At 41.3% G+C, this 23,336-nt stretch overlaps 1 protein-coding gene across 1 annotated transcript in view; it reads left to right on the top strand.

Moving 5' to 3' along the window:
* The window catches only part of lats2 (large tumor suppressor kinase 2), a 45,552-nt gene extending 30,542 nt beyond the window's left edge, over positions 1–15,010 (top strand). Inside the window, exons 3-8 of the mRNA XM_062067448.1 lie at positions 2,156–2,288; positions 2,383–3,944; positions 8,432–9,014; positions 9,087–9,269; positions 9,338–9,444; positions 12,873–15,010. Coding sequence (XP_061923432.1) covers positions 2,156–2,288; positions 2,383–3,944; positions 8,432–9,014; positions 9,087–9,269; positions 9,338–9,444; positions 12,873–13,388 — 3,084 coding nt within the window. The 3' untranslated portion in view covers positions 13,389–15,010. The remainder of the gene's footprint in view (positions 1–2,155; positions 2,289–2,382; positions 3,945–8,431; positions 9,015–9,086; positions 9,270–9,337; positions 9,445–12,872) is intronic.
* The last annotated feature ends 8,326 nt before the right edge of the window (positions 15,011–23,336 follow it).

The raw sequence follows: 23,336 nt of genomic DNA, 5'->3' as shown, positions 1-23,336 counted from the left end.
GTGAGGATAGTGAAGGCGGGTGGCCATGTGCATACCAGCAGGGAGGCCTTCTTCACGCCCTGTTGCACAGCTGCAAGTCATTCACCATGTGCATCAATAATATCATTACATTAATACAATAACAAAAAAGGATGATAATAAAAGTAATAATAATAAAAATGCTTTAGTCTTAAAACACATATTAATTCAAATAAATTCATAAAAAGTATAATATATTTATTTATTTCTTACAATTGTTATTAATTATTATAATTCATATTGTAGTAAAACAGAATAATAATACAAGTTTCTGTCTCAAAACAAATCATTTATACCAGTGGTCCCCAACCACCGGGACCGATTGGTACCGGTGCCGCGCAAGAAATAAAAAAAAAATAATAATAAAAATTTAAAAGAACATTTTTTTTATTTTTATTTTTTTTTTAAATTAAATCAACATAAAAAACACAATATATACATATTTTGTATGTGTATGTCAATATAGATCAATACAGTCTGCAGGTATACAGTCCGTAAGCACACATGATTGTATTTCTTTATGGAAAAAAAAAAAAAAAAAAAATCCACCCCCCCGGTTTTTCAGGCGTTGACCGGTCCCCAGCTACAAAAAGGTTGGGGACCACTGATTTATACAATTTAAAGTACTTTAATACCATGTATTTAATTATTTTTTGAATTACTATTATTAATTCATATATTAATAACAAAACATTATAATATGTATTTATTTTTTAACAATTACTATTATTAATGATATATTGTAATAAAAAAGACAACAATGAATTGTAGTAAAATATTTTTTTGTCTCCAAACAAATGAAATAGATAATTGTAATACTATGTTTTAATTACTTCTATTAATTAATATAGTAATACAAAAAATAATAATAATAGTAAGGCTTTTATTTCAAAACGTTTTTTTAATACAAACTAATTAAAAATTATAATACAATATATTTATTTATTTATTTTTATACAATTACAATAATAAATCATGTAGTAATACAAATGATCACAATAATAATACACTAATGAATAACAATGCTTGTCTAAATAATTAAAATAGAAAATGATTATGCAATGTGTGTGTTATTTTTTCAATAATTACTATTAACTATTATTAATTTATACAGTAATACATAATAATCATAATGAAAGCTTTTATCTCAAAACATTTTAATCCAAACTAATTAATATAAAATATATAGTTATGAATAATAATACTTAAAGGTTTCTTTCTCTAACCAAATAATTCAAACTAATTAATAAATTATAATAGAATGTCATATGTATTTCTTTTGTCACAATTACTATTATTAGTCATGTACTAATTGAAGTGAATTGTGAAGTGAATTACATTTATATAGCGCTTTTTCTCAAGTGACTCAAAGCGCTTTACATTGTGAAACCCAATATCTAAGTTACATTTAAACCAGTGTGGGTGGCACTGGGAGCAGGTGGGTAAAGTGTCTTGCCCAAGGACACAACGGCAGTGACTAGGATGGCGGAAGCGGGGATCGAACCTGCAACCCTCAAGTTGCTGGCACGGCCACTCTACCAACCGAGCTATACCGCCCCTAATAAAACATTTAATGATGAATAACAATAAAAAACATTTTTGTCTCTAAACAAATAATTCAAACTAATTAATAAGAAATATCATGTTTTTCTTTTGTCACAATTACCATTATTAATCATGTAGTAATAAAAATATATTAATGAATAACAATAAAAACTACTTTTGTCGTTTAACAAAGCATTCAAATAAATTAAAGTAATTATTTTTGTATTTAAATAATTACTGTTATTATTAATATAGTAATAAAGAATAATAATAATCGTATTCATAAAGGATTTTATTTCAAAACAAATTTAAAACATTTAATTCTAACTAATTAGTTGGGAATTATAATACAATATATTTATTTAAATGTTTTACATTTCATTAATTAATTCATCCATTTTCTAGCGCTTGTCCATCTCGGGGTCGCGGGGGTGCTGGAGCCTATCCCGGCTGCACTGGGGCGGAAGGCTGGGTACACCCTGGGCAAGTGGCCCCCAACACAGATAGACAACATTTGTCTTTGAAATAATAACGACGGCCCCCTACAGGACTGGAGTGGAACTGTAACTGCATCTTGTTTTGTATCCCACAGGAAATGGCCGTCCGGGCACTGAAGCAGACAGGAAGCAGGAACATTGAGGCGGCGCTAGAGTACATCAGTAAAATGGGCTACCTGGACCCTCGCAACGAGCTCATCGTCCGTGTCATCAAACAGACTTCGCCAGGTGCGCAATCGTACTATTTTGGTTTCTGAACTTGTGAGGTGAATGTGGGATCACGTTAAAACTACGTCCTTATGTTTTATCGGTGGTCTTTTAGGAAAAGCTGGTATGCCACCTTCTATGGACCACCACCCTGCAATGGAGGCCTCAGGTGACACAGCAGGTGCTATGCCACCATACCACCCAATGGGGGCCCCCATGTATGAGGGTGTGCCTGGTTATGGCTCAGAAGGTCCATATATGAGTCCTCCACCTGTCATGAACTACATGATGACTCCATCTGGGGCGGCACAGGGTCCCCCAATGGGGAATCCCATGGGTCGTCCTCCCAGTATGGGCAGCTACCCACCAGTGATGGCCGCCCAGAGTAACACCACTAACACCATGTACCCTCCGGGGGCCCAACAGAAAGGCTATCCCGGCAGCATGGATCAGCACGGGCCCATGATGAGCTACAATGTCCCCGGTCAACCTTTGCAGCTCCAGCCTCAGCCCCCAGGGGCGCCTGTTCCGGGTCCTCACTATGACTATGGCCATGCCAGGCCCCACTTAATGGAGCCCGCAGGCTACGGAGTCAAGAGAACCGCCTCCTTTCAAAACAAGATGGCACCCCCAGACAACTACGTCAACATGCAAGGTAAAGGCACCATGGGCCAGAATGGGCCAGGAGGAGGTGGGGGAGGGTACCCTGCAAATCTTTATCTGCCCTCCCACTCACACCCGCGTCAGGCGAGCCCAACCTCTCACCAAGTCCACATGATGTCCCGTTCCCCAGGTGGGGTCACAGCCATGGGCCCAGACTTCCCCGATCTTCCCCAAGGCTTAATGACACCATCCAGGGCGAGCCTCAACCTAGACTTGTATGAGCACCACTGGGCGGGCCCTCCAGGTTCTGAAGGGCCCCTTCCAGCAAGGCAGCCACAACCTCAGGGGCCCTTTAGGGGTGAGGTTCGTGTTCCCAGCCGAGCTAACTCATTCAACAGCCGCTCCGCTGTATCCAACGGCGTACGCCCCCCGATGACAGCACCCCCGTCTGGTGGGAAACAAGAATCTTCCCTGGGCCCTCCCAACACAATCACAGCTGTCACGTCACCACCCATCCAGCAGCCGGTCAAGAGTATTCGGGTGATGAGGCCGGAGCCCAAGACGGCCGTGGGCCCGTGCCACCCCAGCTGGATGACGGCACAGGCCCAAGATGCGTCAGAACCGCTGGCCTACATGCAAGAGGAGACCTACTCCTTGGAGCCCCCGCAGGAGCCCCGCTGCCCACCACCGCCCTACCCCAAAAATCTCTTCATGTCGCCAGCACCTGGCGAATCCGGGGCTCTGGAGTGTGCTCAGGATCTGAGCAACGCGGCCTCCAGAAGCACACGCGGCGGCAGTGGCGGAAGCGGAAACACCGAGGAAGGAGGCCATCAGGTGAAGGAGAAGACCAAGCTTGGCAAGGGAGAGAAAAGCCTGAAAGACAAGAAGCAGATCCAGACCTCGCCCGTGCCGGTGAGGAAGAACGGACGCGACGAGGAGAAGCGGGAGTCTCGCATCAAGAGCTACTCGCCATTCGCCTTCAAGTTCTACATGGAGCAGCACATCGAGAACGTGATGAAGACCTACCAGCAGAAGCTCAACCGCAGGCTCCAGCTGGAACAGGAGATGTCCAAGGTGAGGACCCACAGACACACGCTCTTCTAGTCTTTCCAGAAGAGAGTAGAAGCTGCTCTTGCTGCGATACGTGGTAGTCCTGTGGGTGTGCCACACAGATATCGTCTAGCGCTTACTTCAAAGTGTTACCTATTTCTCCTCAAACGGTCTGAAGCCTCGGGTAGACTTGTGGTCTTTGTGGAACAACTTATTGCAGATGCTTCAGACTTTTATAGCACACATGCGGACACTTAGGACAAGTTAACCATTGTGATCCTGCCGGGAGCAGAATTTAGTCTTTATAGACATTTTGTTAACCGCTCGTCTTCTTTCGGGTCACGGGTAGGCTGGAGCCTATCCCGGCTGACTTCGGGCGAGAGGCTGTCTACACCGTGGACCGGGTGCCAGCCAATCACAGGACACATTTTCACAAACAACCGTTCACATTCACACTTAAAAACAATTAAAACCTTCCAGGCATGTTTTCTAAACTTCTGACTGAATCCATAGCATGCTAAGATTCAACCTTTTGTTTCAGAGGACATGGTTCCATCGCCTGCCAGGACATACCACACAAACATCAGACGAAATCAGTGTTGGTGTACTTACTACTTATCCTGGGTAGAAGTAGTAAGCCCACAGGAACACAGGTGTACTTTCTATTTCTACCCATGGTGTTCTTACTACTTCTCCTGGGTAGAAGTAGTAAGCCCACAGGAACACAGGTGTACTTGCTATTTCTACCCATGGTGTTCTTACTACTTCTCCTGGGTAGAAGTAGTAAGCCCACAGGAACACAGGTGTACTTGCTATTTCTACCCATGGTGTTCTTACTACTTCTCCTGGGTAGAAGTAGTAAGCACACAGAAACACAGGTGTACTTGCTATTTCATCCTATGGTGTACTTACTACTTCTCCTGGGTAGAAGTAGTAAGTACACAGGAACAGCTCAATGGCAGCAGTGATCAATCAAATCAACACTGTTCTACCCATTAGGAGTAGTAAGCACACAGGAACACAGGTGTACTTGCTATTTCATCCCATGGTGTACTTACTACTTCTCCTGGGTAGAAGTAGTAAGCCCACAGGAACACAGGTGTACTTTCTATTTCTACCCATGGTGTTCTTACTACTTCTCCTGGGTAGAAGTAGTAAGCACACAGGAACACAGGTGTACTTGCTATTTCTACCCATGGTGTTCTTACTTTTTTTCCTGGGTAGAAGTAGTAAGTACACAGGAACCGCTCAGTGGCAGCAATGATCAATCAAATCAACACTGTTCTACCCATTAGGAGTAGTAAGCCCACAGGAACACAGGTGTACTTGCTATTTCTACCCATGGTGTTCTTACTACTTCTCCTGGGTAGAAGTAGTAAGCCCACAGGAACACAGGTGTACTTGCTATTTCTACCCATGGTGTTCTTACTACTTCTCCTGGGTAGAAGTAGTAAGCCCACAGGAACACAGGTGTACTTGCTATTTCTACCCATGGTGTTCTTACTACTTCTCCTGGGTAGAAGTAGTAAGTACACAGGAACCGCTCAGTGGCAGCAATGATCAATCAAATCAACACTGTTCTACCCATTAGGAGTAGTAAGCCCACAGGAACACAGGTGTACTTGCTATTTCTACCCATGGTGTTCTTACTACTTCTCCTGGGTAGAAGTAGTAAGCCCACAGGAACACAGGTGTACTTGCTATTTCTACCCATGGTGTTCTTACTACTTCTCCTGGGTAGAAGTAGTAAGCACACAGAAACACAGGTGTACTTGCTATTTCATCCTATGGTGTACTTACTACTTCTCCTGGGTAGAAGTAGTAAGTACACAGGAACAGCTCAGTGGCAGCAGTGATCAATCAAATCAACACTGTTCTACCCATTAGGAGTAGTAAGCCCACAGGAACACAGGTGTACTTGCTATTTCATCCCATGGTGTACTTACTACTTCTCCTGGGTAGAAATAGTAAGCCCACAGGAACACAGGTGTACTTGCTATTTCATCCCATGGTGTACTTATTACTTCTCCTGGGTAGAAGTAGTAAGCGCACAGGAACACAGGTGTACTTTCTATTTCTACCCATGGTGTTCTTACTACTTCTCCTGGGTAGAAGTAGTAAGCACACAGGAACACAGGTGTACTTGCTATTTCTACCCATGGTGTTCTTACTACTTCTCCTGGGTAGAAGTAGTAAGCACACAGGAACACAGGTGTACTTGCTATTTCTACCCATGGTGTTCTTACTACTTCTCCTGGGTAGAAATAGTAAGCACACAGGAACACAGGTGTACTTGCTATTTCTACCCATGGTATAGTTACTACTTCTCCTGGGTAGAAATAGTAAGCCCACAGGAACACAGGTGTACTTGCTATTTCATCCCATGGTGTACTTACTACTTCTCCTGGGTAGAAATAGTAAGCCCACAGGAACACAGGTGTACTTGCTATTTCATCCCATGGTGTACTTACTACTTCTCCTGGGTAGAAGTAGTAAGCGCACAGGAACACAGGTGTACTTGCTATTTCATCCCATGGTGTACTTACTACTGCTCCTGTGTAGAAGTAGTAAGCCCACAGGAACACAGGTGTACTTTCTATTTCTACCCATGGTGTTCTTACTACTTCTCCTGGGTAGAAGTAGTAAGCACACAGGAACACAGGTGTACTTGCTATTTCTACCCATGGTGTTCTTACTTTTTTTCCTGGGTAGAAGTAGTAAGTACACAGGAACCGCTCAGTGGCAGCAATGATCAATCAAATCAAGACTGTTCTACCCATTAGGAGTAGTAAGCCCACAGGAACACAGGTGTACTTGCTATTTCTACCCATGGTGTTCTTACTACTTCTCCTGGGTAGAAGTAGTAAGCACACAGGAACACAGGTGTACTTGCTATTTCTACCCATGGTGTTCTTACTACTTCTCCTGGGTAGAAATAGTAAGCACACAGGAACACAGGTGTACTTGCTATTTCATCCCATGGTATACTTACTACTTCTCCTGGGTAGAAATAGTAAGCCCACAGGAACACAGGTGTACTTGCTATTTCTACCCATGGTGTTCTTACTACTTCTCCTGGGTAGAAGTAGTAAGCACACAGGAACAGCTCAGTGGCAGCAATGATCAATCAAATCAAGACTGTTCTACCCATTAGGAGTAGTAAGCCCACAGGAACACAGGTGTACTTGCTATTTCATCCCATGGTGTTCTTACTACTTCTCCTGGGTAGAAGTAGTAAGCACACAGAAACACAGGTGTACTTACTATTTCATCCCATGGTGTTCTTACTACTTCTCCTGGGTAGAAGTAGTAAGCACACAGGAACACCGGTGTACTTTCTATTTCATCCTATGGTGTACTTAACTACTTCTCCTGGGTAGAAGTAGTAAGCACACAGGAACACAGGTGAACTTGCTATTTCTACCCATGGTGTTCTTACTACTTCTCCTGGGTAGAAGTAGTAAGTACACAGGAACAGCTCAGTGGCAGCAATGATCAATCAAATCAAAACTGTTCTACCCATTAGGAGTAGTAAGCCCACAGGAACACAGGTGTACTTGCTATTTCTACCCATGGTGTTCTTACTACTTCTCCTGGGTAGAAGTAGTAAGCCCACAGGAACACAGGTGTACTTTCTATTTCTACCCATAATGTTCTTACTACTTCTCCTGGGTAGAAGTAGTAAGTACACAGGAACAACTCAGTGGCAGCAATGATCAATCAAATCAACACTGTTCTACCCATTAGGAGTAGTAAGCCCACAGGAACACAGGTGTACTTGCTATTTCTACCCATGGTGTTCTTACTACTTCTCCTGGGTAGAAGTAGTAAGCCCACAGGAACACAGGTGTACTTGCTATTTCTACCCATGGTGTTCTTACTACTTCTCCTGGGTAGAAGTAGTAAGCCCACAGGAACACAGGTGTACTTTCTATTTCTACCCATGGTGTTCTTACTACTATTCCTGGGTAGAAGTAGTAAGTACACAGGAACAGCTCAGTGGCAGCAATGATCAATCAAGTCAACACTTCTACCCATTAGGAGTAGTAAGTACACTGGAACACAGGTGTACTTACTACTTCTACTGGTAGTACACAGGAACACACGTGATTACTACTCCTACAGGTACTTACAACTTTTACTTGGTAGAAGTAGTAACATGCCAAAATAAAGAATGGGCAGTCAGTCTTTGTACGACCACAAAATAAAGCAAACAGGGCCGTAGGATTCTTTGTGATGGCTTCCACACCTAAACCGACTGTACCTTCGAACTTTGGTTAAAAGCGGTGCCTGCGGTGCAGATGATCTGCGGCTTAAAAAGCAGAGAATGGTTTGAGACAAGCAGATCTTTGTCTCCGCTGAGGAGTTCACACTTGAACTTGTTTGACCCGCGTCTTTTGAAGACATTTTAAGGCGCAGACAGTTTGGTTACGCAATGAGCCGAGTTTGGCGCCAAGACGGAGCCGCCGGCAAGAGTTGGACTCATGACCCTCTTCTTGTCTCCTGCGTAGGCCGGCCTGTCCGAGGCGGAGCAGGAGCAAATGAGGAAGATGCTCAACCAGAAGGAGTCCAACTACAACAGGTTGCGACGAGCCAAAATGGACAAGTCCATGTTTGTCAAAATCAAAACGCTGGGCATCGGTGCCTTCGGAGAGGTGTGCCTAACGCGCAAGGTGGACACCTTTGCGCTGTACGCCATGAAGACCCTGCGCAAGAAAGACGTCCTCAACAGAAACCAGGTGGCCCACGTGAAGGCGGAGCGCGACATTCTGGCGGAGGCGGACAACGAGTGGGTGGTGCGTCTCTACTATTCCTTCCAGGACCGCGACAGCCTCTACTTTGTCATGGACTACATCCCCGGGGGGGACATGATGAGCCTACTTATCCGGATGGGCATCTTCCCCGAACCACTGGCATGCTTCTACGTGGCTGAGCTGACGCTGGCCATAGAGAGCGTCCACAAGATGGGCTTCATCCACCGCGACATCAAGCCGGACAACATCCTCATTGACCTGGACGGACACATCAAGCTGACCGACTTCGGCCTGTGCACGGGCTTCCGATGGACCCACAACTCTAAGTACTATCAGAAAGGTGAGTGGTTTTTGTTGGATCCATCGGATGGTTTGATCTCCATCCATGACTTATTTGACGTGGTGTCTCCAGGGAGTCACGTGAGACAGGACAGCATGGAGCCCAGCGACTTCTGGGACGACGTGTCCAACTGCCGGTGCGGCGACCGACTGATGACGCTGGAGCAACAGGCCATTCGGCAGCACCAGCGCTGCCTGGCTCACTCCTTGGTGGGCACGCCCAACTACATCGCCCCCGAGGTTCTCCTTCGCAAAGGTGGACTGCAGCTCGTTTTCCTCCCTAAAAGGGGACGGTCAGTAACGTTAGTCTCCTGCTTCTCCCAGGTTACACTCAGCTGTGCGACTGGTGGAGCGTGGGTGTGATCCTGTTTGAGATGCTGGTAGGGCAGCCGCCTTTCCTGGCCCCCACCCCCACGGAGACCCAGATTAAGGTCAGTACTGTCTGGACGGTGCGGATCTTCTTTCCATCCTAGAAGTCAGCGTTCTCCGTTCACCAACCAAGGCGCTGGCTGCACCCCTGAAATATGCTCTCGCGTCACATACTGTAGCTTCTTTAATAGCTCTTCCATTGGAGCTGACTTGGGATTCTCTTCCAAAACACCAGAGGGCAGTGTTCTACTGAGTGAGCAACCATAACTCTTGTTGACTAGCCATTAGCTCCATGTTTGTAGTAGTCCTAGTATAACCGCTCGCCTGTGCATCGGTTGTGGACATCTCTGCGCTGCTGACCCGTCTCCACTCGGGATGGTCTCCTGCTGGCCCCACTATGGACTGGACTCTCACTATTATGTTAGATCCACTATGGACTGGACTCTCACACTATTATGTTAGATCCACTATGGACTGGACTCTCACACTATTATGTTAGATCCACTATGGACTGGACTCTCACACTATTATGTTAGATCCATTATGGACTGGACTCTCACACTATTATGTTAGATCCACTATGGACTGGACTCTCACTATTATGTTAGATCCACTATGGACTGGACTCTCACACTATTATGTTAGATACATTATGGACTGGACTCTCACACTATTATGTTAGATCCACTATGGACTGGACTCTCACTATTATGTTAGATCCACTATGGACTGGACTTTAGATCCACTATGGACTGGACTTTAGATCCACTATGGACTGGACTTTCCCAATTTTATGTCAGACCATTGCTTTCGGTCTTCCCTAGAGGGGCGGGGGGGTCACCCACATCTGCGGTCCTCTCCAAGGTTTCTCATAGTCATTCACATCGACGTCCCATTGGGGTGGTGAGTTTTTCCTTGCCCTTATGTGGACGCTGAACCGAGGATGTGGTTGTGGCTTGTGCAGCCCTTTGAGACACTTGTGATTTAGGGCTATATAAATAAACATTGATTGATTGAAAATGGCGACTTAAGGCTGTAGTCAAAGTTGGAATTGCCACACCCCCACACTTTTTAAGATATTCAACACTCCACTGCCGTGGATTGTGCACGCCCTAAATTTGTCCCGTTTCATGTGTCAGGTGAAGCGTCAGTCGAACTTTATGTGTCCTCAGGTCATCAACTGGGAGAGCACGCTGCAGGTGCCCGCGCAGGTCAAACTCAGCCCCGAGTCCGTGGACATCTTTCTTTCTCGTACTTCGACAACTTCATTGCTTTAACATTTTCCCTGCAACTTTACGACTTTAATCGTGTAAATGTACGACTTTTCCTTGCCAAATTTCGACATAATTTTTGTCATATAATTCAGTTTTAAATTCAGACTTTATTCACGCGGTATTAAAACTTCCTTCTTGAAACTTTAGCATTTTCTTTACTCGTAAGTTCCGACTTCATCGTACCTGCGCAGTATTACGACTATTTTTGTAACGTAACATTTTCTGGTAATATCGCAACTTTATTCAGGTGGTGCTCGTCAAAGTTAGCGGGAGGATTACGTGGCTTACGCTAGCTCCGTGACGCTATGACATCATGGAGGGAATATTGGGGCCGCACTGAAAAGACAACATTTTAGTCGTAAAGTTCCGAAATAAAGTTGAAACGATACGTAAACAATCGACATTGTTCCTTTTTCTAATATTGAAACTCTATTATCATCACTTTTTCCCAAGGTTACGACTTTGTTCACCAAACATTTGGACTTTTTTCCTTCGTTCCGACTCCATCGTAACGGTAAAAGTCTTTTGTCGTAATATTACGACTTTACGCTGAGTATAACGACTATTTTTGTACCTTAACGAAACATTTGGACTTTCTTTCTCGTACTACGACAACTTCATTGCTTTAACATTTTCCCTGCAACTTTACGACTTTAACCGTGTAAATTTACGACTTTTTCTTGCCATGTTCCGACGTAATTCTTGTCATATAATTCAGTTTTAAATTCAGACTTTATTCACGCGGTATTAAAACTTCCATCTTGAAACTTTAGCATTTTCTTTACTCGTAAGTTCCGACTTCGTCGTATCTGCGCAGTATTACGACTATTTTTGTAACGTAACATTTTCTGGTAATATCGCAACTTTATTCAGGTGGTGCTCGTCAAAGTTAGCGAGAGGATTACGTGGTTTACGCTAGCTCCGTGACGCTATGACATCATGGAGGGAATATTGGGGCCGCACTGAAAAGACAACATTTTAGTCGTAAAGTTCCGAAATAAAGTTGAAACGATACGTAAACAATCGACATTGTTACTTTTTCTAATATTAAAATTATTCTCATCACTTTTTCCCAAGGTTACGACTTTGTTCACCAAACATTTGGACTTCTTTCCTTTGTTCCGACTTTATCGTAACGGTAAAAGTATTTTGTCGTAATATTACGACTATTTTTGTAACTTAACGAAACATTTGGACTTTCTTTCTCGTACTACGACAACTTCATTCATGGAGGGAATATTGGGGCCGCACTGAAAAGACAACATTTTAGTCGTAAAGTTCCGAAATAAAGTTGAAACGATACGTAAACAATCGACATTGTTACTTTTTCTAATATTGAAACTCTATTCTCATCACTTTTCCCCAAGGTTACGACTTTGTTCACCAAACATTTGGACTTTTGTCGTAATATTACGACTTTACGCGGAGCACTACAACTAAATAGTTAGTTTTCACAGTAACGCATTACTTTTTGGTGTAAGTAGCTGAGTTAGTAACTGAGTTACTTTTGAAATAAAGTAACCAGTAACTGTAACTAGTTACTGGTTTTCAATAACTAACCCAACACTGGTCGTAGTACAAAATGGCGACTTAACGCTGTAGTCAAAGTTGGAATTGCCACACACCCACACTTTTTTATTTTTTTATTTTTTTTAATTTTTTTATTTTTTTTAAATTTTTTTAATATATGTGTATATGTATGTATGTATATATTTATATATATGTATGTGTGTGTGTATATATATATATATATATATATATATATATATAAAATATATATATATGTATCTGTTTATATTTTATTTTATTTCTGATTATTATTAATATATTTTATTTTTTTATTTTTTTTAATTTTTTTTTTGTTTATTTAATTGACCTATTTGTAGATATTACTTTGTTTGTTTTGCTGTTTCTTTCTTTTTTGGGGGGGTGGCATGGGGGGGATATAAACAAAAAATATTTTGACATTTAGAGCAGACAACAGATATATGATGTATGTGAATATGATGTAATGGATAGGAATGTCTGATGCTGGATGTCAATAAAAATAAAATGGGGAAACAAAATAAAAAAAATAATAATAAAAAAAATAAAAATAAAAAACACCCACACTTTTTAAGATATTCCACACTCCACCGCCATGGATTGTGCACGCCCTAAATGTGTCACGTTTCATGTGTCAGGTAAAGCGTCAGTCGAACTTTATGTGTCCTCAGGTCATCAACTGGGAGAGCACGCTGCAGGTGCCCGCGCAGGTCAAACTCAGCCCCGAGTCCGTGGACATCATCGCTCGCCTGTGCTGCTCGGCGGAAGACCGCCTGGGGGCCAACGGCGCCGGCGAGATCAAGGCGCACCCGTTCTTCAGCAAGGTGGACTTCTCCAGCAACCTGCGCCAGCAGCCCGCCCCCTACCGGCCCAAGATCGCCCACCCCATGGACACGTCCAACTTCGACCCGGTGGAGGAGGACGGCGGGCCCGGCGCCTGGAGCGACAGCGGCGACAGCACCCGCGCTCTGGATGCCCTCTGCTCGCCGCATGGGAAGCACCCGGAGCACGCCTTCTACGAGTTCACCTTCCGCAGGTTCTTCGACGACAACGGCTGCCCCTTCCGCTACCCCAAACCTCTGGAGGCCGGCGGCGGCGGCGGCGGCGGCGGCCTGGGTCCGGAGGAGGAGGAGGACGAGGAGGGAGAGGAGGAGGCCGGGGAGGGATGCGAGCCCGTCTACGTGTAACCGTCGCCCCCTTGTGGGCACTGTGAGCGCCTCCCACCCGCACGGGACCAACGAGCAACCGCCCTGAGCGCAGACCTGGGCAGTCCGGTAAGAATGTAAGAAGAACACGACCACACCCGGGTCTTCCTTCCATTCCTCGCTTTCAAAGTGGCGCTTTTTGTGTGCTTTTACACTGAAATGTGTCAACACTCTCAACTCAAGTCAGTGAACCAAAGCAAGATACAAAAAGGAGTTCTTCCCCCTTCACAATAAGAGTTTATTAGCGCAGGAAATATTCAAAGTTGGACACTTTCACTTTGAAAATAACTTTTTTCTACATTTATTCTGAGGGAGAAGAAAGAAAAAAATGATCGGACGCATTTTTTATTGCTATCAATTACGTGTCTACTGTCATAAATCGCACATTTACAGTTCCACGTTTCAACGTGTCCGAAAAGCGGAACTTGTGTAGGGGCTGACAAAATTCTGATTCCCATAAAATCTAAAGGCGACTTATTTCGAAACCACCGGCTCAAGCACTTGGCAGGCAAACGAGTGTGTCCGTTGTGGATTACCTCCAAGTCGTGTTGTAAGTTTCCCATGCAAAGTAATGCCCCACTTTTCAAAATGAGCTAGCTCCATGCTAACTCATATCGGAAATATGCCGTATACGTGCTACTGATTAGCATTAGCCGTTTTACATGGCAAATTTGGTGACGAAAGTGACGACCGAGATGCACGTTACAATCCGTGCAGTATGAACACTTTGTAGGACGCAACAAAAGACAAGACCGGCACACTCAGCTCCACGGCAAAGACTACTTCCTGACTACACTTGGGACAAAAGGAAATGGCCTGCACACTTGCCAGGAAACGATAACAACTCAGTGGTCCGGGTTAGCTTAGTGTTGAATGTTCAAAGAAATGAAATGTTATTATTAAACACACAAAAGTACTGAAAGTTCAGTATCTAAATGCAAAAGGTAAACACCCCCCCCCCCCCCCCCCCCCCACACACACACACACACACCACAGATCATTTGGTTTTCACTTCAATCATATTTAAAATTTGACTAAATATCACGCACATTTTGTACTGTTTGCTTTTGTGGACAAAATGAGTTACAATCAGGTCAATGACCATGAGCTTTACTTTGAAGTGTACACAGCACAGCATTTTTATATACGACCCAATCCAAACAACCTTTCACACTCACGGCACAAACCGCAACGTGTGGCCACTGAACTTTGCGGATACTATAAAAAATGTCCGAGCACCGTACATCATTTACAATTACGGTTGGGAGAAATGCAACACATTTATCCATGTTTGCCGCGTGTAAGCTGCTGGATATTTCTGATGGGTGACAAAACTTTGAGGTCATCACCGGAAGTAAACAAGGTAGGAGTCCAACCTTCACATATGCTATGTTATGCTAATGGTGACGTAGCGGTGCAGTGGACACGACTCCCAACCCGTTCTCGCCAAAGTACAAATCCGTGGAAAGTTCCCAGCTCGGAATGTTCCTGGGATCTTGCGACACGCGTTGTGGACCTGCGTGGTCCAGGACAAGTCGCCAGCGGACTGAATGCCACGGATCTGCGCTCCTCTCCTGGTTCGGGCGGGCGGGGGGGAGGGGAGGGGGGGGAGGAAGACCTGGCGATTCAAAGTAGTCCTTCGTTCGGTTTTTAGCCCGAGGTGTGCGGATGAGAAAGCTGGCGTGACTTAAGTGCAATACAAAAACTAAAAACCCTTTCAAAGCCTTGGAACGCTTTATATTCTATTTGATGTATTTCTATTATGCTGCTTTTGATGGACATGATGATGATGATGATGATGATGATGATGATGATGTACGTGGAACGTCAAGGGCTGACGACGAGCCTTCCAGTCCTGCATCCGGGCCGGTCCTGAACGCAGGACGCCAAGGTTCTCCTCTGAGGATTTGGACTACCGAGCGAGGCGAGGAATGTCGTTTAGAAGAAGAATGAAACGCTTTGCTTTTTGTTTTTGTTTTGCTTTTTATTTATCTGAAAATTACGTTTGAAGTTTGCTGCGAGGATCAAATCTGCCAAACTTCACTGCAGTCTTGTGGCGTGTAAACACTCACACACCTTTTGTGTGTTGGTAAACACTCACACACCTTTTGTGTGTTGGTAAACACTCCCACACCTTTTGTGTGTTGGTAAACACTCCCACACCTTTTGTGTGATGGTAAACACTCCCACACCTTTTGTGTGTTGGTAAACACTCACACACCTTCTGTGTGATGGTAAACACTCCCACACCTTTTGTGTGTTGGTAAACACTCCCACACCTTTTGTGTGTTGGTAAACACTCCCACACCTTTTGTGTGTTGGTAAACACTCCCACACCTTTTGTGTGTTGGTAAACACTCCCACACCTTTTGTGTGTTGGTAAACACTCCCACACCTTCTGTGTGTTGGTAAACACTCACACACCTTTTGTGTGTTGGTAAACACTCCCACACCTTTTGTGTGTTGGTAAACACTCCCACACCTTTTGTGTGTTGGTAAACACTCCCACACCTTCTGTGTGTTGGTAAACACTCACACACCTTTTGTGTGTTGGTAAACACTCACACACCTTTTGTGTGTTGGTAAACACTCCCACACCTTTTGTGTGGCGTGTAAACACTCACACACCTTCTGTGTGTTGGTAAACACTCCCACACCTTCTGTGTGGCGTGTAAACACTCCCACACCTTTTGTGTGGCGTGTAAACACTCCCACACCTTCTGTGTGGCGTGTAAACACTCCCACACCTTTTGTGTGGCGTGTAAACACTCCCACACCTTTTGTGTGTTGGTAAACACTCCCACACCTTCTGTGTGGCGTGTAAACACTCCCACACCTTTTGTGTGGCGTGTAAACACTCCCACACCTTCTGTGTGGCGTGTAAACACTCCCACACCTTCTGTGTGGCGTGTAAACACTCCCACACCTTTTGTGTGGCGTGTAAACACTCCCACACCTTCTGTGTGGCGTGTAAACACTCCCACACCTTCTGTGTGGCGTGTAAACACTCCCACACCTTTTGTGTGTTGGTAAACACTCCCACACCTTCTGTGTGGCGTGTAAACACTCCCACACCTTTTGTGTGGCGTGTAAACACTCCCACACCTTCTGTGTGGCGTGTAAACACTCCCACACCTTCTGTGTGGCGTGTAAACACTCCCACACCTTTTGTGTGGCGTGTAAACACTCACACACCTTCTGTGTGGCGTGTAAACACTCCCACACCTTTTGTGTGGCGTGTAAACACTCCCACACCTTTTGTGTGGCGTGTAAACACTCCCACACCTTCTGTGTGGCGTGTTAACACTCACACACCTTCTGTGTGGCGTGTAAACACTCCCACACCTTCCGTGTGTTGGTAAACACTCCCACACCTTTTGTGTGGCGTGTAAACACTCCCACACCTTTTGTGTGGCGTGTAAACACTCCCACACCTTCTGTGTTTAGGTAAACACTCCCACACCTTCTGTGTGGCGTGTAAACACTCCCAGACTTACTTAGGCTTTTCAGCGTGTGACCTGCACTTCTCTGCCAGAACACCAGGGGTCAGTGTTTGACTTACGCTAGCTCTGTGACGCTATGACATCATGGAGAGAATATTGGGGCCGCACTGAAAAGACAACATTTTAGTCGTAAAGTTCCGAAATAAAGTTGAAACGATACGTAAACAATCAACATTGTTACTTTTTCTAATATTAAAACTCTATTATCATCACTTTTTCCCAAGGTTACGACTTTGTTCACCAAACATTTGGACTTTTTTCCTTCGTTCCGACTCTATCGTAACGGTAAAAGTCTTTTGTCGTAATATTACGACTTTACGCTGAGTATTACGACTATTTTTGTAACTTAACGAAACATTTGGACTTTCTTTCTCGTACTACGACAACTTCATTGCTTTAACATTTTCCCTGCAACTTTACGACTTTCCGTGTAAATTTACGACTTTTTCTTGCCATGTTCCGACGTAATTCTTGTCATGTAATTCAGTTTTAAATTCAGATTTTATTCACGCGGTATTAAAACTTCCATCTTGAAACTTTAGCATTTTCTTTACTCATAAGTTCCGACTTCATCGTATCTGCGCAGTATTACGACTATTTTTGTAACGTAACATTTTCTGGTAATATCCCAACTTTATTCAGGTGGTGCTCGTCAAAGTTAGCGAGAGGATTACGTGGTTTACGCTAGCTCCGTGACGCTATGACATCATGGAGGGAATATTGGGGCCGCACTGAAAAGACAACATTTTAGTCGTAAAGTCCCGAAATTAAGTTGAAACGATACGTAAACAATCGACATTGTTACTTTTTCTAATATTAAAATTATTCTCATCACTTTTTCTCAAGGTTACGACTTTGTTCACCAAACATTTGGACTTCTTTCCTTTGTTCCGACTTTATCGTAACGGTAAAAGTCTTTTGTCGTAATATTACGACTATTTTTGTAACTTAACGAAACATTCGGACTTTCTTTCTCGTACTACGACAACTTCATTGCTTTAACATTTTCCCTGCAACTTTACGACTTTAATCGTGTAAAGTTACGACTTTTTCTTGCCATATTCCGACATAATTCTTGTTATTTAATTCAGTTTTAAAGTTAGACTTTATTGACGCGGTATTTAAGCTTCAATCTTGAAACTTTAGCATTTTCTTTACTCGGCCGACTTCATCGTATCTGCGCAGTATTACGACTATTTTTGTAACGTAACATCTTCTGGTAATATCGCAACTTTATTCAGGTGGTGCTCGTCAAAGTTAGCGAGAGGATTACGTGGCTTACGCTAGCTCTGTGACGCTATGACATCAAGGAGAGAATATTGGGGCCGCACTGAAAAGACAACATTTTAGTCGTAAAGTCCCGAAATTAAGTTGAAACGATACGTAAACAATCGACATTGTTACTTTTTCTAATATTAAAATTATTCTCATCACTTTTTCTCAAGGTTACGACTTTGTTCACCAAACATTTGGACTTCTTTCCTTTGTTCCGACTTTATCGTAACGGTAAAAGTCTTTTGTCGTAATATTACGACTATTTTTGTAACTTAACGAAACATTCGGACTTTCTTTCTCGTACTACGACAACTTCATTGCTTTAACATTTTCCCTGCAACTTTACGACTTTAATCGTGTAAAGTTACGACTTTTTCTTGCCATATTCCGACATAATTCTTGTTATTTAATTCAGTTTTAAAGTTAGACTTTATTGACGCGGTATTTAAGCTTCAATCTTGAAACTTTAGCATTTTCTTTACTCGGCCGACTTCATCGTATCTGCGCAGTATTACGACTATTTTTGTAACGTAACATTTTCTGGTAATATCGCAACTTTATTCAGGTGGTGCTCGTCAAAGTTAGCGAGAGGATTACGTGGCTTACGCTAGCTCTGTGACGCTATGACATCAAGGAGAGAATATTGGGGCCGCACTGAAAAGACAACATTTTAGTCGTAAAGTTCCGAAATTAAGTTGAAACGATACGTAAAAAATCGACATTGTTACTTTTTCTAATATTAAAACTCTATTATCATCACTTTTTCCCAAGGTTACGACTTTGTTCACCAAACATTTGGACTTTTTTCCTTCGTTCCGACTTTATCGTAACGGTAAAAGTCTTTTGTCGTAATATTACGACTTTAGGTGGAGTACTACGACTATTTTTGTAACTTAACGAAACATTTGGACTTTCTTTCTCGTACTACGACAACTTCATTGCTTTAACGTTTCCCTGCAACTTTACGACTTTAACCGTGTAAATTTGCGACTTTTTCTTGCCATGTTCCGACGTAATTCTTGTCATTTACCTCACGTGTTTTTACTCATGCAGTATTAAAACTTCCATCTTGAAACTTCAGTATTTTTTCGTGTATTTTGCAACTTTCTTGTCACTTTTTTTGTCGTAATGTTACCACTTTTTGTGAAATATTATGACTTTATTTTTGGAACGGAACCACATTTTTCCCCACGGTGACCTCGTTACACGAAGAGTTTGATCTGGTAACTTTACGACTTTTTCCTGCCATATTCCGACGTGATGCTTGTAACTAACTCCCTAAAGTCCGACTTTATTCATGCAGTCTTAAACTTCCATCTTGAAACTTTAGCATTTGCTTTTCTCACAAGTTACGACTATTGAAACCGTAAAAGTTGTAATATTACCACTTTCCGTACAGTATTATGACTTTATTTTGGTAAGGCACCAACATTTTTCTGGTAATATCACAACTTTCTTCACTTAACTTTGTGACTGTGAACTTGTGACATTAAGAGTTTGATTTGGTAACTATACGACATTTATTTTTTGCCATATTCCGACATATTTCTTCATAACTTTTTTCTTATCAATTTTTTCTTAAAAGGTCCGACAAATTTTTTTATTATTTACAACTTTATTGTCGTAACACTAAAAGTTGTTTTGTCGTAATATTACCACTTTCTATGCAAAATCGCAACATTATTCTTGTAACGTAACATTTTTATCGTAATGTTACTACTTTATCCTCACAATTCAAATTTCAAATATTTTTTTCTGCAACATATCAACTTTTTCTCCGGCAACTTAGCTATTTGTTGTTAGTGTGGCCCTAATAGTCCTTTCTTTGTGGTAACAATAAAAGTAGTTTTGTCGGAATATTACTACTTTCCGTGCAATATTACGACATTATTCTTATGACCTAACATTTTTCTCCTAAAATCACGATTTCATCCACTTAAACTTTACGACTGTGATCTTGGAACACGAAGGTTTTCTTCTGGTAGCTTTACGACTTTATTTTTGCCATATTCCGACATATTTCTTCAATGTAGTACTCCGTACTACATGTGCAGTATTACATCATCCTCCAAACGCAATACTTTTTTTTCCGCAAAATCGCAACATTATTCTTGTGACGTAACATTTGTATGGTAATGTTACTACTTTATCCTCACAATTCAAATTTCAAATATTTTTTTTCCCGCAACATATCAACTTTTTCTCCGGCAACTTAGCTATTTGTTGATAGTGTGGCCCTAATAGTCCTTTCTTTGTGGCAAACAGCTTCGTTAGGAGTTAGTTGACAAATCCTGCTAGTTGACAATCTGCTGCTAGCAAGCAATTTTACTAACTTTTTCTAATCAATTTCCACTTTATTGACGCATTATTAAAACTTTTTAAAATGTAAAAAAAATCCTGATTATTTACAGCTTTATTGTCGTAACAATAAAAGTACGTTTGTCTGAATATTACTACTTTCCATGCAATATTACGACATTATTCTTATGACCTAACATTTTTCTCCTAAAATCACGATTTCATCCACTTAAACTTTACGACTGTGATCTTGGAACACGAAGGTTTTCTTCTGGTAGCTTTACGACTTTATTTTTACCATATTCCGACATATTTCTTCAATGTAGTACTCCGTACTATATGTGCAGTATTACATCATCCTCCAAACGCAATACTTTTTTTCCGCAAAATCGCAACATTATTCTTGTGACGTAACATTTTTATGGTAATGTTACTACTTTATCCTCACAATTCAAATTTCAAATATTTTTTTTCCCGCAACATATCAACTTTTTCTCCGGCAACTTAGCTATTTGTTGATAGTGTGGCCCTAATAGTCCTTTCTTTGTGGCAAACAGCTTCGTTAGGAGTTAGTTGACAAATCCTGCTTGTTGACAATCTGCTGCTAGCAAGCAATTTTACTAACTTTTTCTAATCAATTTCCACTTTATTGACGCATTATTAAAATTTTTAAAATGTAAAAAAATCCTGATTATTTACAGCTTTATTATCGTAACAATAAAAGTAGTTTTGTCGGAATATTACTACTTTCCGTGCAATATTACGACATTATTCTTATGACCTAACATTTTTCTCCTAAAATCACGATTTCATCCACTTAAACTTTACGACTGTGATCTCGGAACACGAAGGTTTTCTTCTGGTAGCTTTACGACTTTATTTTTACCATATTCCGACATATTTCTTCAATGTAGTACTCCGTACTATATGTGCAGTATTACATCATCCTCCAAACACAGTACTTTTTTTCCGCAAAATCGCAACATTATTCTTGTGACGTAACATTGTTATCGTAATGTTACTACTTTATCTTCACAATTCAAATTTCAAATATTTTTTTCTGCATCAACTTTTTCTCTGGCATCTTAGCTATTTGTTGATAGTGTGGCCCTAATAGTCCTTTCTTTGTGGCAAACAGCTTCGTTAGGAGTTAGTTGACAAATCCTGCTTGTTGACAATCCGCCGCTACCAAACGCTGCAACAGAACTTTGGGTCGGTGTTTGCCGACTAATCCCTGAAGTATGACTGTCAGGATGATGTTGTGTCTATAATTGGACACTTTTATTGACTGCAAGTGTGCCTCGTCTTCTAAAGCCGCACAATCCTTCCTGACTGACTTACACGGCAACGTATTTACCCTTTGGTGTCTTGTACGCTCAAATAAAAACACAGAGGGTAGACGGGGGGGAAAAGCTTTATAAGCGTAGAATGAGAGTTTTGTATCTGAGGGTTATAAAGTGATGACTGACAATCGTTGACTGACTTGCATCTGATTTCTTAAAGCTTTGTTTTTGTATCCCCTTCATGTTTTTTGAATGTGTGCTGTTGGCGCTCCATCATGTATAATATCTTGAATTTATATTTATACAGATATACATATTTTTTTGTATCTTCCCTCCCAGCCACCTTGTAAGTCCCCACCGTGCTAATGTCCAAATGTCTACGCAGTATTATACCATTATTATTATTATTATTATTATTATTATTATTCTCAAAAGGATAATGGCAATCTCTTTTTTTACACTTGTGTATCAACTGAGACATTTGTCACTGTCTGTGTGTGTAAATTGTTTGTATAAATTAAATTTACCAACTGCTTCAGTTTGTGGACCTTTATTACATGCACAGGTTAAAGGGTTTTTTTTTCATGTCAATCAATAATATTTTTCTAAAGAAACAAAAAATGGAAAGTATTGCATAATGAAAATAATTGACAACACGTTTTTGTGTCATCCTATAATATACAGTAATATACATAGAATATGTTATAAGGAACCGCAGTGTTTATAGTCTTCTTTTTACATGAATTAAATGTTTTCCTCAAAAATACCTAATATTATAATTGTAGTTTTAATTTTTAAAAAAATATATATAAAAGCATAAAAAACTGTAAATTTTTTGACATTTTAAAAGTACTATTAAAAAAAACAGAAAAAAAGTAGAATAAAAGAGCAAACAGGTGAAATGTAACAAGAAAAAGTCGCAATGTTGACTATTAAAAAAGGGTTTAAAACAAACACTCAAAAACATTTTTAAAAAAGTATATATATGATCGACGTATTGATTTAGAGAGTCAAGAGTTAAAAGTAAACAAAAAATATTAAGATATGACTTATTTTAAACACTTTTATGAGTGGGACCCTTTTGGGTCCTAGAGAATTTTAGTGGGATTTTTTCTAATTAAAAACTGTAATTGTTCAAAAATGTATAATGAATCAAAATCAATGTTATGAATTATTGACCTACTCAAGGCTCCAATTACGTCACATCAAATATTCCACTTTGAAATATATTTTGGGGGAAATATTGCATATTTTGTGTTTTCCATGACAAAAAAGGCATCAAACAAAAATACATTAAATTGTAATAGTAGTTTTAATTTAAAAACATTTTTAAAAAAAAACTCTAAAAGCATAAAAAAGTGTAAATTGTTTTGACATTTTAAAAGTACTATCAGAAAAAAGTAGAATAAAAGAGCAAACAGGTGAAATGTAATGAGAAAAAGTCACAATGTTGACTATTAAAAAAGGGTTTAAAACAAACACTCGAAAATATTTTTTAAAAGTATATATTTGATCGACGTATTGATTTAGAGATTCAAGAGGTAAAAGTAAACAAAAAATATTAATATATG

The sequence above is a fragment of the Entelurus aequoreus genome, linkage group LG13 (assembly GCF_033978785.1).
Source record: "Entelurus aequoreus isolate RoL-2023_Sb linkage group LG13, RoL_Eaeq_v1.1, whole genome shotgun sequence".
Taxonomy (NCBI): domain Eukaryota; kingdom Metazoa; phylum Chordata; class Actinopteri; order Syngnathiformes; family Syngnathidae; genus Entelurus; species Entelurus aequoreus.
Note: the sequence above shows the minus strand (reverse complement) of the source record. Positions and strands in the feature narration are given on the sequence as shown.